This window comes from Antechinus flavipes, chromosome 4, assembly GCF_016432865.1.
Source record: "Antechinus flavipes isolate AdamAnt ecotype Samford, QLD, Australia chromosome 4, AdamAnt_v2, whole genome shotgun sequence".
In the NCBI taxonomy this organism is placed as follows: domain Eukaryota; kingdom Metazoa; phylum Chordata; class Mammalia; order Dasyuromorphia; family Dasyuridae; genus Antechinus; species Antechinus flavipes.
In genome coordinates this window covers 477,884,801-477,900,542 of record NC_067401.1, presented here as the reverse complement: position 1 = coordinate 477,900,542, position 15,742 = coordinate 477,884,801, and the positions used below count along the sequence as shown (strand labels likewise).

Below are 15,742 nucleotides of genomic sequence, written 5' to 3'. Positions count from 1 at the left end.
GCGCGGAGCAGGGGGCGGGGGCCAAGTGACCTGGGTCCCCCGAGGCCGGGAGCGGGAAGTTTATGAATCCGCCGGACGCCTTCTCCTGCTTCCCCAGCCTAGGCTTGGCGCTGGAGCCACCCTCTCCGTCGGAGCTGCCCTCGTCGCCGGTGCCCCCGCCGCAGCTGCCAGCCAAGGCGGAGTCGAGCGGGGCCGGGCCTGGTAGGGAGGAGCCGGCGCCCGTCGGACCCGGGCGAGCGGAGCCGGGGACCGGGGGAGCCGTCGGGGGCGGGAGGCGGCGCAAGCGGCCGGTGCAGCGCGGAAAGCCGCCCTTCAGCTACATCGCGCTCATCGCCATGGCCATCGCGCACTCTGCAGAGCGCCGGCTCACCCTGGGGGGCATCTACCGCTTCATCACGGAGCGCTTTGCCTTCTACCGGGACAACCCGCGCAAGTGGCAGAACAGCATCCGCCACAACCTCACGCTCAATGACTGCTTCGTCAAGATTCCCCGCGAGCCGGGCCACCCGGGCAAGGGCAACTACTGGGCCCTCGACCCCGCGGCGCAGGACATGTTTGACAGCGGCAGCTTTCTGCGGCGGCGGAAGCGCTTCAAGCGCAGTGATCTCAGCACCTACCCCGGCTACTCCCCGACGCCCAGAGCTGGGCCTCCCGCACCGCCCGGGGCCAGCGCTTTCGGGCCGCCCCCGCCGGCGGCTGCGTCCCGCGCGCCCCCCTATTCCGCGTCACTTTACGGAGCGGCCTACGCTGCGGCCCCGACGCCCGCCGTGATGGGGCCGGGGCCCCAGACCCTGCAGTCGTATCCCGGGGCGCCAGGAGCGGCGCCCGCGCCTCCTCCTCTGCCTCCGCCGCGCGTGTTCAGCATCGACAGCCTCATCAGCCTCCAGCCTGGCTCCGACGGGGCGGCCTTCCCGGTTTCGGAGCCCGGGCCGTGTTTTCCGGGTCCCGCAACGGCGGCGGCCGCAGGGCCGGGTGGTGGGGTTCTCCTGGGCAGGGGGGGCCCGACCTCTGCCCACTCGGTCTCCTACCCTCCCTACCCTGCATCTCCTCCTCCGTTGCCCGGTTCGAGCTACGCGCCGCCCGGCAGCCCCCAGCTGTATGCGCTGCCCCCCAGGCTGGAGCTGACGACCGCTCTGGCGGGCCACCAGAGCGCTGAGCCCTCAGCGGCTGAGCAGCTGTTGGGCCTGGGTGGCCCCGGCCCCGGCCCGGGCCCTGGGCCCGCCGTCGGCGTCAACGGGCTGAGCCAATTCGGGCCCAGCGGCGCTTACCTGAGGCAGCCGGGCTTCGGCGCGGGGCTGGAGCGCTACCTGTGAGCTCCCCTCCTCTCATCCCTCCTTACCTCCTCTTCCAGGAGGATCCCCTCTAACTCCCTCTGCTCCCTCCCGTGTTTTACCTTGCCTTTCTGCTCTTCCCTCCCCCTCCCCCCAAGTTTCCTCTTGCGAGAAGAGGTGAATGGTGATAAGGGAAGAGAGGAGGAAAGGGATCCGGGTTGGGTTGGGGAAGCCTGAAGCGCTAGGAGTCTCTTTCCAGACCCGAGATGCCTCGGACAGGTGATACCCCTGCCATTTCTCCCCTCTCCTCTCCCGTTCCCTCATTCCGCCTGCTGTAACCTCTTCTTTCCTGTCTCTTCCACCTGGTTCTTTTTCCTCCCACATCCCTCTACTTGGTTCTTCTCTTCTCCTGTTTCATTCATTCAGCGATTATTTATTAAGCTCTTCCTTCCCCACTTCTCTCTATTTCCTCTCCCGTGGACACCGTGCCTTCCTCCCCATAGGCGAGAGTGGGGAGGATAGAACTCCAGACTGTGTTCAGATTTTGGAGCTCCCCTCCCATTCCTAGTCCTCCGCTGCTCCTTCTCTCCCCTCCCACTTCTCCCTTTCCTCCCTTCCCCCATTTCCTACAGTTTTCACAGAAGGAGAGACACCTGGAACGTACATAGTTTTTACAGGAACGTACTAAGAGATCTCCAGAGAAACTCAGTGGAATAAATGACATTGGGACCCCCCACTGCACCCTGACACCCCTCACCCCACCTGCCCAGTTACCTGAAGTCCTTTGTATTTTCTTTTTTACCTGATGGCTGAAGAATAAAAGTTCCATTTTCAGTGCGTGGCTATTCAGGGAAGGGAGGGGCTGCGCTGAGTTGTGAGGTGGGGGGGCATCCTAGAGGTCACAGTTCAACCACTTTCCCGACACACCTAACAACTTGGACAAGTAACTTAACCCCAATTGCCTCATCAAAAAAAAAAAATGTGTATACACACACACCCAGACCCGAGATGCCTCGGACAGGTGGTACCTCTGCCATTCCTCCCCTCTCTCTGCTTAATGGGACAAAGCACATTCCCTATGGCAGGTTTTACGCTCTGGAACAGCTCTAAGTGTGATAAAGTTTGTCCCGATATCCGGCCCAAACCTGGCTCCCAGCACCTTACTTCCGGTCGTTTGTTCCCTGAAGTCAAACAAAACAAAGCTCTTCCCCTAGGCAGGTCCAGCTATCATATGCCACTCCCACTGCCCCAGTCTTCTCCAGGATAAACATTCCTGGTTCTTCCCGCCATCCTCGTTTCCAGATCCCTTCCCCACCTGATTGTTCTTTCCCATATGCAGGGGTTTGGATGTCAGGCAGTAAACAAGCATTTTTTTTTTTCTGAAGCAATTGGGGTTAAGTGACTTGCCCAGAGTCACACAGCCAGGAAGTGTTAAGTGTCCGAGGTCAGATTTGAACTCAGGTCCTCCTGAGTAGAGAATGCTCTATCCACTGTGCCACCTAGCTGTCCCCAAACAAGCATTTTTTTTTTTTTTTTGTTTTAAGTGCATGGAATACAAAGGCAAAATCCCAGCCCCTGCTGTCAAGGATCTCACAATCTGATAGGAGAGACAAGGAAACTATGGACGAAGACAGGATAGACAGGATCAAATGGAAATAATGGCCAGCGGTGGGAAGTGTCAATATACCTAGTCCACTGGATCCCATTTATGGGATTTTAAGGAAGTCAGAAGGTAGGGATGAGGGTGGAGAGCCCTCAGTCAGGAGATGGAGGGTCCTGTTCAAAACCATCTGTCACCGAATTATATTTTGTGCATAAAGTGGGGGAGGGGAGGAGATCAAAGATAGTTGGAAAGGTGGTATGGTAGAGACTGAGTCATGATGGGCTTTGAATGCCAAAAAGAAGAGGATGACATGGTATCTTCTAGGAAGAGATCTTTCACAGCTGAAGAGAAGATGGACTGGACTGGGGAGAAACTTGAGGCAGGGAGGTCTGCTGGCAAGCTATGGCCATCATCCAGGGCAGGATGTGATGGGAATCTATATGGGGATGGCAGTGAGAGAGGCGAGCCCATATAATACCCCCATATTCTGGGGGTAGCTAGATAGCGCAGTGGCTAGAGCACCAACCCTGAAGTCAGGAGGGCCTGAGTTCAAATCTGGCCTCGGACACGTAACACTTCCTAGCTGTGTGACCCTGGGCAAGTCATTCAACCCCCATTGCCTCAGCAAAATCAAATAAATAAATAAATAAGTTATGTTATGAACTTGGGATTTCATACTGGAGTTGAAAAAGAAGCTGATAATGACATGGAGGTTTCAAGCCTGGGTGATGGGGAAGATGGTGCTGCCTTTGAAAGTAACAGGAAGATTAAGAAGATCAGAGAACTTGGTTGTGTGTGTGAAGGGAAAGGTCAAAATGCTGCCTTGTCTGCTAATTCTAAACCATAGTCTCCTCATGAGAGGGAGCTGTGATACCACTTGATGGGATGGGGGGACTATCCCCTATGGATCCCGGCTGCTGTCATATCAACCACTCCTTTGATCCCACAGAGATCAGCAGAGGGCTTTTGCAGACTGGGCTAAGGTAGTTTTTTTCCTCTGTTAAGAGTCAGGAAGTAATCCCCAATATGTGGTGAGTAGGGCATCCATGTTGAAGACAACACTCCTTTCTACTCTCTGATTATCTCTTTATAACAGTGAGGATCACTTAAGTGCCTACAGGGTATGGAGTCTTGCCTGGGCACTGGGAGAAAAATGTATCTGTCTTCATGGATCGTATTATCTAGGAAAGAGAATGGGCAGCAATAAGCCCCAAACCATGATATCATGCAAGATTTAGAGGTAAAAGGGACCTTTAAATTAGTCCAAAGCTTCTTCCGAGTGGTTTTGACCCTATCGGGGGTCTCTGCTGAATGCGGGGTGGTGAAATTATGGTCTATCATCAGTAAATGTTTAATGTCTATACCTGTTTTTATGCATGTCTATCCAGAGTCAGGTAAAAATGTCTTGGGCAAAAGTGGACCAAAAAGAGAAAAAGTCGAAGAAACCCTGATTCTAAACCCCCTTTTCACTTTGTAGATGAGGAAACTCAAGTCTTCAGGGAGTTTCAATGCATCAGAGATCAGCCATTGTTTATTAAGTGCCTACTCTGTGCCTAGTACGATGCTAGGTACGGAAACCTCGGAGACAAAAGCGAAATAATCTAATCTAAATCTAAACAATCTAATAAATGAGGCAACAAGTGCCCATGTAGGTTGATCTAAGGCACATGCAGAGCTAGAGGGAAGGCATTAGTAGCTGAGGGTGGAGGAGAGGAAGGCCTGGAAAGCTGAGTTTTGAATAAAAACAGAGATTCTCTAGGGCATCCCAGGCGTGAGGGACAATCAGTACAAAGGAACTGGGGTAGGAGATGGAGTTCAGGTGTGAAAAGCAGCACACTGTCCAATGCAGCTGAATTGTGGAGGGCATGGAGGGGACAGAGGTATATCAAGATTGGTAAAGTAGGAAGGCAGCAGGTTATGAAGTCAAAAGTCAAACAGATGAATTTATGTTTAATCCTAATAGTGATAGGGAGCCCCTGGAGATCAATGTGTGTGTGTGTGTGTGTGTGTGTGTGTGTGTGTGTGTGTATACACATTTTTTTTTTTTTTTTGATGAGGCAATTGGGGTTAAGTTACTTGTCCAAGTCACACAGCTAGGAAGTGTTAAGTGTCCCGAGTTGGATTCGAACACAGATCCTCCTGATTTTCAGCTGTTGCTCTATCCACTGTGCCATCTAACTGTCCCATTGAGCAGATTATTGAGTAATTAACTAAATTTAAATGCTGCTTTCTTTTTGTAGAATCTAATTTTTTTGAAATTTTAGCTTCTCGTAATGCCTGATGCGTAGGAAAAACTCAGCCCATGCTTACTGAACTGTATCTGTGTAGCAGAATCTCCTTAAATATTCCCTTCTTGACTGTTGCATCCATTTTATAGAAAGCCCCTCTCCTGATCTGTTTATAAAGTCTTGGATGGAGGCTCTAATTCCGTTGGGATAACTGCCATTATATAGGATATGCCCTACAGAATTTGTGAGAGATCCTTGAGCTCTATTACACTCGTGCCAGAAAATATCTCTGACCTGTGATCATCCAACCCTTCCTTAGGGGCCTAGAGTGATTCCCCAAAATCCCAAGGAAGCCCGTACCACTGTGAGACAGTTCTAAATTATCAGATGTTTGCCCTGAGATTAAAACTAAACGTCTGTCTCTCTAGTTCCTCCTCTTTGCTGGGTAGCAACTGTTTTGTTTTATCCTTGTATTCTTAGCACCTAGCACAGTGCCTGACATTTAATAGGGGCTTATTGAATGAATGAATGCCCTTTGGCGAGCTGAGTTAATAAAGTTCATCCCTTTTTTCCAAGACAAGCCCTTCCTAAACTCGAAGGTGACAAAGTGGCAGAGGGTTGATCTTGGGGCCAGAAAGTCCCAGGTTGAATCTTTACCTTGACACTTCCTGGCTGTGTGAGCGCTAGTGAATTACCTAAGGTTTCTGAGCCTCCGTTTTACAATTAGAAAATGAAGATATTAAAACCTGCAGGACTCCACCTACATTCTCCAAGAGGAAAACAAGACAAAAACCACATCCATCTGCCATCTTACAAATGTATCAGGCCTCCCTTCAGAAGGAAAGTTGGTTTTCTGATTCAACTCCAGGGACAAAGTAACAGTAACACTTGCCAGTGTGGTCCCACCCCAGCCCACACTGTTGACACAAAAATTATCAAGAATAGTGAAGAGAGAGAACCCATTTATTCAAGCAAAACAACAGAGTGGAGAAATTCTAGTGAGAATATTCCAAAAAATACAAGAGTGAATGAACTCTTTAGCTGGAGTGTTTGTGTGGGAAATGTGAGGGACAAAACGGGCAGGGGGGAGGAAGAGAGAGAGAGAGAGAGAGAGAGAGAGAGAGAGAGAGAGAGAGAGAGAGAGAGAGAGAGAGAGAGAGAGAGGAAGAGACGGGGCAGAGACACGGAGAATAATCTCCCTCAGAGGATTTCTGCTTTAAGTCTAAGTCAAGGTATACAATGGGAATACCCTATAGATGCTTTCAGTTCCCAGGTTCTAATATGCCATTTAAAATTGGACACATCATTTCTTTCTCTATCCCTCAATCATTTATTTTCCTTAAGGTCTTCAGTAAGTGTGTCTTCAGTAAATTTCCTTACTCAGATATTCAATATTTGGTCCTAGAAAGGAGAATTACAAGGGAGATTACACAAGTGACTTGAAGCTTGCTGTAAGAAAAAACTTGCTAACACTGTCAGAAGAGTCAGGCAATGGGCTATCCAATGGTGGAGGAACTCAGTGGAGTCTGGATGAACATAATTTTGGGATATTATAAAGGAGATTCTTGTCCAGGTAAACTATGAATTCGATTTCCTTAGAAGTCCCTTTCTCTTGCAGCCTGCAGATGTTCTGAGCATCCTTAAACCAACTTTTACTCTCATAGAGAAGTCTTGGGTCCCAGTGCAGTGTCTTGTCTTCCCATGAGTGCTCCAGGGGATCCAGAAGGGATTGGAAATCATCCTCTAGCACTATTGGCTTGAAACCCCCTGTTGGGTTTCCTCCAAAGATTATCATTTGAAAATTATTTTAGTTCATTTAATAAATTGTCATTTGAAAATTATTTTAATCAGCTAGACAAAAATAGCTTTTAGAAAAGGAACATTTACTAAAGTGTTACATAAGAGGAGTTGGTCTAAGACATTACTTCCCAGAAGTCTGTGACATACTTTCCCACAGGTACATAGAGAGTTCTGGAAAAAGAAGGCTCAAGTTACAGAATACAGGTCAAAAAAACAATTAACTGCCAGTTCCACGTTTGTGGGGAACCTTTCCTCTTAATCCCAGGGTTCTCAAGAAGTTCCCCATAGATGTGTATAATCTTTTTGCTGGTTTCCTAGTGGAGCTATGAATCTACATCCAATCTGTATGAAAACGTGGCCATCAGCTGATCTTGGAATGCTGATAGGACACTGAGTTTTAAGGATCCTTAAAACTCAAAAGGTCCTTGTCTGGACAAGGGGGAAGAGACCTGGAACAAGGCTGAGACCTTGCCTTCTCTGTGTAAACCCCCCTCCCCTTGGCCCCCACTGCTCCCATGGTGCTATATTAGATGGTGAGCTAGAATTCAGGTTTGCTCAGATTTCTGGAATGACTCGAGTTCGAAGAAGCCTGACAATTTTGAGATGACTCCCAATGGGTGGTCAAATCTCTTCAGCCTATCTGAACACATCTCCTAGGCAATGTCACTCAGGGCTAAGGATCCTCTGAGCTCAGTTCAAAGTTAGTGAATCAGTAACCATGTATTAAGCATCTATTATGTCCCGGGCACTGGGCTAAGAGCCAGGGATGCCATACAAGAAATGGAGACAATATTTGCTATTGAGGAGATTGCAGTCTTAAAAGGGGGAAGCCAACATATGAAAGGAAGATGAAAAGTGTGGAAGAGGGAAGTGTGAAGGGGAGAATGAATGGGAAAAGAAAAGGCGACAAGCATTTCTTAATTATTTACTGGGTGCCAGGCATTGAATCTTGGGCTGATGATATCAAGAAGGGCCATCCTCAAAGAACTCACATTCTAAGGAGAAAACCTATTTGAACATCCGAGGGCATCTTGAGGGCTATACAGATGTCCAGGCAGAATAAGACGAAGTAAACTGATGACCTTTTTGGTCCAGGGAATATAGTCATTAGGCCAGAGTTTGGTATAGGTGAGATTTGACAGTCAGAGCTCTGTCCTTGCCTGAAATAGAACTGGTTATAATGTTGTTGAAAATTGAAAATGTTCCCTTAAAAAGGAATGGGGCAAGGGGAAGGGAAGTCATGTTTCATCTAGGCCCCTGTGCTTTCCGGCAGGAAGGCCCCAATCTGATATCCACAGTCAACTGAATCCAGTTAATTCCCAAATCAATCCCCCATATGTGCTTCATTGGACCCAGCTAATTGAAACCAAACTGGATTCTAGGGATCTGCCTAAGTAGTCATAATTCCCCAAATATTTGGTCTTTTTCATCTCACATGGATCATGATAGATCAGATTTGGGAACTTAGCAATGAGAGATACAATGATCATATGTGATGAGTAGCAAGAAGGCTACTGGGCTGGACCAAAGAGTACATGAACAGGAGTAATGGTTTAATAGGTTTGCAGTGGGAACCAGATTTGGAAAGGGATTTAAACAGAGGAGTTTGGCCTAGGACACATGGGTAGGATTATGAAGAGGTAGATTTCAGCTCAATTTGACAAAAAAAAATTAACATAAAGCAAAGGTTTATTTTTTACTTTTTACTTTTACTTTTTTTATTTTTATTTTTGCTGAGGCAATTGGGGTTAAGTGACTTGCCTAGGGTCACACAGGTTAACAGGAGGTGTTAAGTCTTAGAGGTCAGACTTGAACTCAGGTCCTCCTGATTTCAGAATTTTTTTTTTTTTTGGACAGCTCAAGTTGACAAAGACTTTTTTTTAACATCAAAATTTATTTTTTATTTTTTATTTTAATTTTTAAAAAATTTTTGACAGCTCAACTTGACAAATACTTTTTTTAAACACCAAGCAAAGTTTTATTTTTTATTTTTTAATTTGAATTTTTGACAACCATACTAGGAATGCACAATTAGGGAATTGACTGCCTCTGTGGGTGGAAGTTCCTCATCACTGGCAGTATCCAAATGGTGGAATGGTCCCCTGAACTGGAAGACTATAGTCAAGATTTCTTAGGAAAGGACAGAACTGCTTCCTCCTAATTCAGCCCCGAGGCAGGATGGAGTGCTGTCAAAAGCCCCAGGATGGAGTCTGGCTCTGACTTTTACTTCTTCTGGGACCTCCCTATCTCTCTGGGCTACAGAACAGTCCTGAGTACAATGTGAACAATGTTGCCAACATGGCCAACATCAAAAAGTTTCTGGGAGAAAAATCCTTTGTAGGCCTTAAGTTACCAGTGAGACGGGGGCTGAAATCATGTTCTTTTTCTCCTTTCTTTCTCTGCCTTCATTTCTCCCCCATCTTGATTTGCCTCCAAAATCCCTCCTCCCTTTTGAGTTCCTGGGAAACAGGATGCCACCTGGTGGCCTCGGAGTGACCACACTGCCCAAGGCCTGTGAGGGGGACTCATGCTGGTTACCACTCCCAGATTTGAAGTGCCAGAGACTCTTAGGCTAGGGAGGGGGAGAGGAGACAGCAGATCCAGAGCCAGGAAGGGGTGAAGGAAGAAGGAGTTAGTCTAGCACTCAGATCTGGACAGCTCCTCTAAGGGGCTCCTCTGAGTTCCTCCTCCAGGAAGCCCACTGCGCTTAAGATCTTCACCCTCACTGATCCCCAATCTCAGTACAGACTGACTGGCCTTGCTGCTGGACTTGTCATATGGGTCAATGGCAGAACACTGACTGAAGACTAGGATCTTCAGCTCTGCTAGGGAAATGCCTCCCTCCAGAAGCTAGTTCTTACTGAGGGGAAAGCCCTAGAGTTATCCCTTCTACATCTTCATTTTCCCTATTGTGGTTTTAATATATTATAAGTTGGCATAAAAATTAAATGGGAATTTTTTGGAAGTTTTGGGAAGCCGAAGACAAAATGTGAGACCAGCAGATGACAGAAAGTTTGGAAACTCAGAAATGCATAAAATATATGTAAGTATGTTTTACAGTGAGATATTGTAACATCCCATAAAAAGGAAAAGGAAAAATTAGATTTATTTCTTGTAAAAGGGAGGGCTGAAAATATTTACGTGGATTTTCCAGATGGAGGGGATGCTGTGTCCCCTAACCCCTGTCATGTGAAAGGGATAGCTATAGACATTTTCTAAGGTCTTTCTCAGTGCTAACATTCTCTGTTCTGAGGCTTTCCCCAACTTTGACATTCTCTGTTCCAAGATCTCCCCTCACCCGGTGTTCCAAGTTCTAAGTCCTACCAGCTCTGACATTCTATGTTCTAAGTCCCCTCCTTGCTCTGACATTCTATGTTCTAAGTCCTCTCCCTGTTCTGACATTCTATGTTCTAAGTCCCTTCCCAGCTCTGACATTCTATGTTCTAAGTCCTTTCCCTATTCTGACATTCTATGTTCTAAGTCCCCTCCCAGCTCTGACATTCTATGTTCTAAGTCCTCTCCCTGCTCTGATATTCCATATTTGTGTTTATGTAACCTGGCAGCTGAAGAGCGCTTGCACTGAGAGCAGTCCTGGGTCCAGGACAGTATCTCCCCTTCTGTTCTCTGCCCTGGTCAGACAACATCTGGGTCGTGCTCAGATCTTCCAGGCACACTGGTGCTGTAGAAAAGAGTCAGGAGAAATCAAACTGGGTTCAAAGTGTATCTCCGAAACTCTCCAGCTGCCTAGCTAGGACTTTTCCTAGTGGGCACCTTTTTCTGGAAAACGGGGACGATCACGCCTGTAAGATCAACCTCGTGGAGCAAGGTTGGAGAATTAAATGCCTATAAAGCATTTTGTCCATCTTAGTGCCCAGGACAGGTGAAGAAACAGGGATTTCCCTGACACAGAAGACATCTCCAGCATTTTAGACACTTGTCCTGAAGAGGTTAAGTCAATCAAGATCACACAGCTGGTCTTTGAACCCAGGTCTCCCCGCCTTTGAGGCTGTCCCTTGGGTACTGTATTGGAGAGTGACTATAAGAAACTGGAACATGCAGAGAAGGTTGTCCAAGATGGCGGAGGGCCACCAGTTCATACCAAATGAAGATCAGTGGAGGGAACTGGAGATGTTTGTCCTGGAGGAGACTGAGTCAGTTTGGCACTCGAGGACAAAGCCAGGGGCAATGGGAGAAGGAAATGTAGAGAGACAGAGGGATAAGGACGGCTAGGTGGCGCCATAGTGCACAGAGCATCAGGAGTTCAAATCCAGCCTCAGACACTAACTGTGTGACCTTGGGCAAGTCACTTAACTCTGTCTCAGGTTCCTCATCTGTAAAATGAGCTGGAGAAGGAAATGGAAAATCACTTCACTATCTTTGCAAGGAAAGAGTCAAATGGGGGCAATAAAGAGTCAGACAGTATTGAAAAAAAATTACTGAACAACTATAAATGAGAACAAGGGGGAGATAGTTAGTGTTCCAAAGCTGATGCCCAGAGGAGGAAGTTTTAGCTTTAGCTGTGTCAATAGAGGCAGTTTGGCGGGAGTGAAAGGGACACTGGCTCTGGAGTCAGGAAGACTTGAGTTCAAATTCAGCTTCAGTTACTTCCCAGCTGCGTGACTCTGAGCAAGTCATTTAACCTGTAAAATGGGGATAATAGCCCCTCCTTCTCAGGACTGTTGTGAGGATAAAATGAAAGCACACTTGTAAAACTCTTAGCATGCTTGTTTGGTACTTACCAGGCACTATATAAATGCTTATTCTCTTCCCTTCTTCCTCCTACTGGGGGACTGGGAAGAAGCCAACATGAACGAGCCAGTGCTTTCCATTACGCCTCTAGCCCAACTTGCTAAACTAGAGACTTTGGGGAATTTTCCTTGGAGGAGATCCGGGACTCTGTCTTGGTTGAGTTGAGTTATCTTGCTTTCAATGGGAGAGGTCCTTTATTCTGTCTAATTTGGCATACATTCTCCCATGTACGTTGGCTCTGATTTTTGTTTTGCTTTAACTTGGATAAATGGGTTTCTTTATTAATTGCTATGTGTCCATTATGGAACTAGAATTTGATGGAAAGGCCATCAAGCCTTGGATTTAAACTTGAAGTCCTGCTATATTCATTTAAAATGGGAAGCAGGTAATTCCAGACCTGTACCCTTTACTTTGAGGAAAACATCTGGCCCTAACTTCTTAGAAGGAATTAAAGTCTTCTTGGAGCAAGGGAGGGGGAGAAGAGGCTAGAGATATCCTACTTCCCTTTGAACCATAGAACCACATGCTACCTGTAGGGGATGGCCCTCACTACATTTGTACTTCATCCCTAGCCAGAAGCTGCTGCAACTTCTTCCCATTAGGAACTATCTCACACAGGAGTCCTGTGAATAGTACCTTGGATTCGATGAACACTGTGGATCAGCATTCACTAAAAACATCATTCATTAGTTTCCCAGCCCTGTTTCTTTTACCAGAAACCCAAGGACACAATAGTTGAAAGGAAAAAAAATCTGGTAAAAAGGAGTGACAGGAAACCCTATACATTCTTCCCCAAATGCAATAGGTTTTCTTTTTTTTTTTTTCTTTTCTTTTTTAAATTTAATAATAACTTTATATCGACAGAATCCATTCCAGGATAATTTTTTTTACAACATTATCCCTTGCACTCGCTTCTGTTCCGATTTAGCAATAAATTTTCAATGAAAAGCAGAATCACAGAATTTTGGAAGGACTAAATCTAATGACCTATAACCTGAAAGGGAGTCTTACTTCCAACACCTCCAAGGAGGAGTTCATCACCTCTCCAGAGAGTTCAAACCACTCTCAAAAATTTTTAAAAATTAGTTTGTATTATTAGCAATTATTAGTAGCTTTTTTAAAACCTCAAGCCTAATTATTAGCATTTTTCCTTATCTCAAGCCTAAATTTGCATTTTTCGATCTTTTGTCAATAGGTAGCTGCTGACTGTTCCTGGTTTTGCCCTGTAAACTCAAAGAGAAAAAAGCTAATCCGTCTTCCATGTGACAATCCTTCAGATATTGGTAGTCAGTGATCATGTTCTCACAGACTCTTCTCTTCTTGATCCTAAATATCCCCAGTTCCTTCAAGTCATCTGCATATGGCATGGCTTAAGGTCCTTCAAAATTGAGCATATCAGTGTTCTTCTTAAACCATGGTATCCAGAACTGAATATAATACAATAGATCAAAGCCTCTTAAACTTTGGATCTCAGCCTCATATGGGTCACATAACTGAATATGGGGATGATAAGAAATTTGGCAATAGTAAAAGGTATCAATATTAGATAAATCAAAATAGATTTATCATCTAAATGGTAAAATTATATGTAAAACAAAGAATTGTTTTAATAATCACTTTCTAGCTTTGCATGTATTTGGGAAACTAAAATATTATTAAAATTTTCAAAATAAATTTCTTTATGATTTATTATCAGTAAATGTTTGATTTGTATATCTATTTTATATGCTAATTTACTTGGGGTCATGTAAAATATGCTTGCTGCACACATTGACTTAAAAAATTACATATTAAAGGCAGCTAGGTGGTGTAGTGATTGGAGCACCAGCCCTGAAGTCAGGAGGACCTGAGTTCAAATGTGATCTCAGACACTTAGCACTTCATGGCTGTGTGACTCTGGGCAAGTCATTGACTTCGAATGCTTCAACAAAAAAGAAAAGAAAAGAAAAGAAAATTACATATTAGCATTATCTATGTTCTGTTGTATTTTTATTTATTTTGTTAACTATTTTCCAATTGCATTTTATTTTTTAATTAATTTATTTTAATACATGTTGCTTTATGAATTGTGTTGGGAGAGAAAGATCAAAACAAAAAGGAAAAACCATGAGAGAAATTAAAAAAAAAAACAGAAAAAAGAAGTGAACATGGCATGTGTTGATTTATATTCAGTCTCTTTAGTTCTTTGTCTGGATGCAGATGTCATTTTCTGTCCAAAATCTATTAGAATTGCTTTGGATCATTGACCTATGGAAAAGAACCATGGCTCAATGAAAAAGAAGCAAGTTTTTCATGTTAATCATTGCACATTTCTTAAAAGCTTTATATTTTCAAAACATATGCAAAGATAGTTTTCTTTTTTTTTTCTTTTTTTTCTTTTTTCATAGCTTTTTATTTACAAGTTATATGCATGGGTAATTTTACAGCATTGACAATTGCCAAACATTTTGTTCCAATTTTTCCCCTCCTTTCCCCCACCCCCTCCCCTAGATGGCAAGATGACCAGTAAATGTTAAATATATTAAAGTATAAATTAGATACACAATAAGTATACATGACCAAACTGTTATTTTGCTGTGCAAAAAGAATCGGACTCTGAAATATTGTACAATTTGCCTGTGAAGGAAATCCGAAATGCAGGCAGGCGAAAATATAGGGATTGGGAATTCTAAGTAGTAGTTCTTAGTCATCTCCCAGAGTTCTTTCACTGGGTGTAGTAGTTCATTACTGCTCCATTGGAACTGATTTGATTCATCTCATTGCTGAAGATGGCCATGTCCATCAGAATTGATCATCATATAGTATTGTTGTTGAAGTATATAATGATCTCCTGGTCCAGCTCGTTTCACTCAGCATCAGTTCCTGTCAGTCTCTCCAGGCCTCTCTGAAATCATCCTGCTGGTCATTTCTTACAGAACAATAATATTCCATAACATTCATATACCACAATTTATTCAGCCGTTCTCCAATTGGTGGACATCTACTCAGTTTCCAGTTTCTGGCCACTACAAAGAGGGCTGCCACAAACATTCGTGTACATATAGGTCCCTTTCCCTTCTTTAAGATCTCTTTGGGATATAAGCCCAGTAGTAACACTGCTGGATCAAAGGGTATGCACAGTTTGATAACTTTTAGAGCATAGTTCCAAATTGCTCTCCAGAATGGTTGGATGTGTTCACAATTCCACCAACAATGTATCAGTGTCCCTGTTTTCCCACATCCCCTCCAGCATTCTGCATTATCTTTCCCTGTCATTCTAGTCAGTCTGACAGGTGTGTAGTGGTTACAAAGATAGTTTTCAACACTCACTCTTGCAAAACCTTGTGTTCCAAATTATTTTTCTCCCTCCCTTTTCCCCACCCCTTCCCCTAGATGGCAAGTAATCCAATATATGTTAAACATGTGCAATTCTTCTATCATGCTGCACAAGAAAAATCAGATCAAAAAGGAAAAAAAAACCAAAACGAGAAAGAAAATAACAAGTGAAAATATTGTGTTGTAATCCATACTCAGTTCCCACAGTCCTCTCTCTGGCTGTAGATGGCTCTCTCCATCACAAGTCTATTGGGAATGGCCTGAATCATCTCATTTTGAAAAGAGCCATGTCCATCAGAGTTGATTATCACATAATCTTGCCATTGCCATGTACAATGATCTGGTTTTGCTCACTTTACTCAGCATCAGTTCCTGTAAGTCTCTCCGGGCCTTTCTGAAATCATCCTGCTGATCATTTCTTATAGAACACTAATATTCCATAACATTCATATACCATAACTTATTCAGCCATTCTCCAACTGATGGGCATCCATTCAGTTTCTTGCCACTACAAAAAGGGCTGCCACAAACATTTTTGCACACATGGATCCTTTCCCTTTTTGAAAGATTTTTTTGGGATACAGACCCAGTAGTGACATTCCTGGATCAAAGAGTATACACAGTTTGATAGCCCTTTGGGTACGGTACCAAATTGCTCTCCAGAATGGTTGGATCGGTTCACAATGCCACCAACAATATATTAATGTCCCAGTTTTCCAACATTCATATTATCTTTTCCTGTCATCTTAGCCAATCTGAGAGGTGTATAGTGGAAC

The 15,742-nt window shown here is 44.7% G+C and overlaps 1 protein-coding gene across 1 annotated transcript; it reads left to right on the top strand.

The window, feature by feature from the left end:
* Positions 1-300: 300 nt before the first annotated feature.
* Positions 301-1,313, top strand: FOXE3 (forkhead box E3). Its single transcript, XM_051996864.1, has one exon. It carries the CDS (start codon positions 336-338, stop codon positions 1,311-1,313), a length of 978 nt encoding a protein of 325 aa, XP_051852824.1. The 5' UTR covers positions 301-335.
* The last annotated feature ends 14,429 nt before the right edge of the window (positions 1,314-15,742 follow it).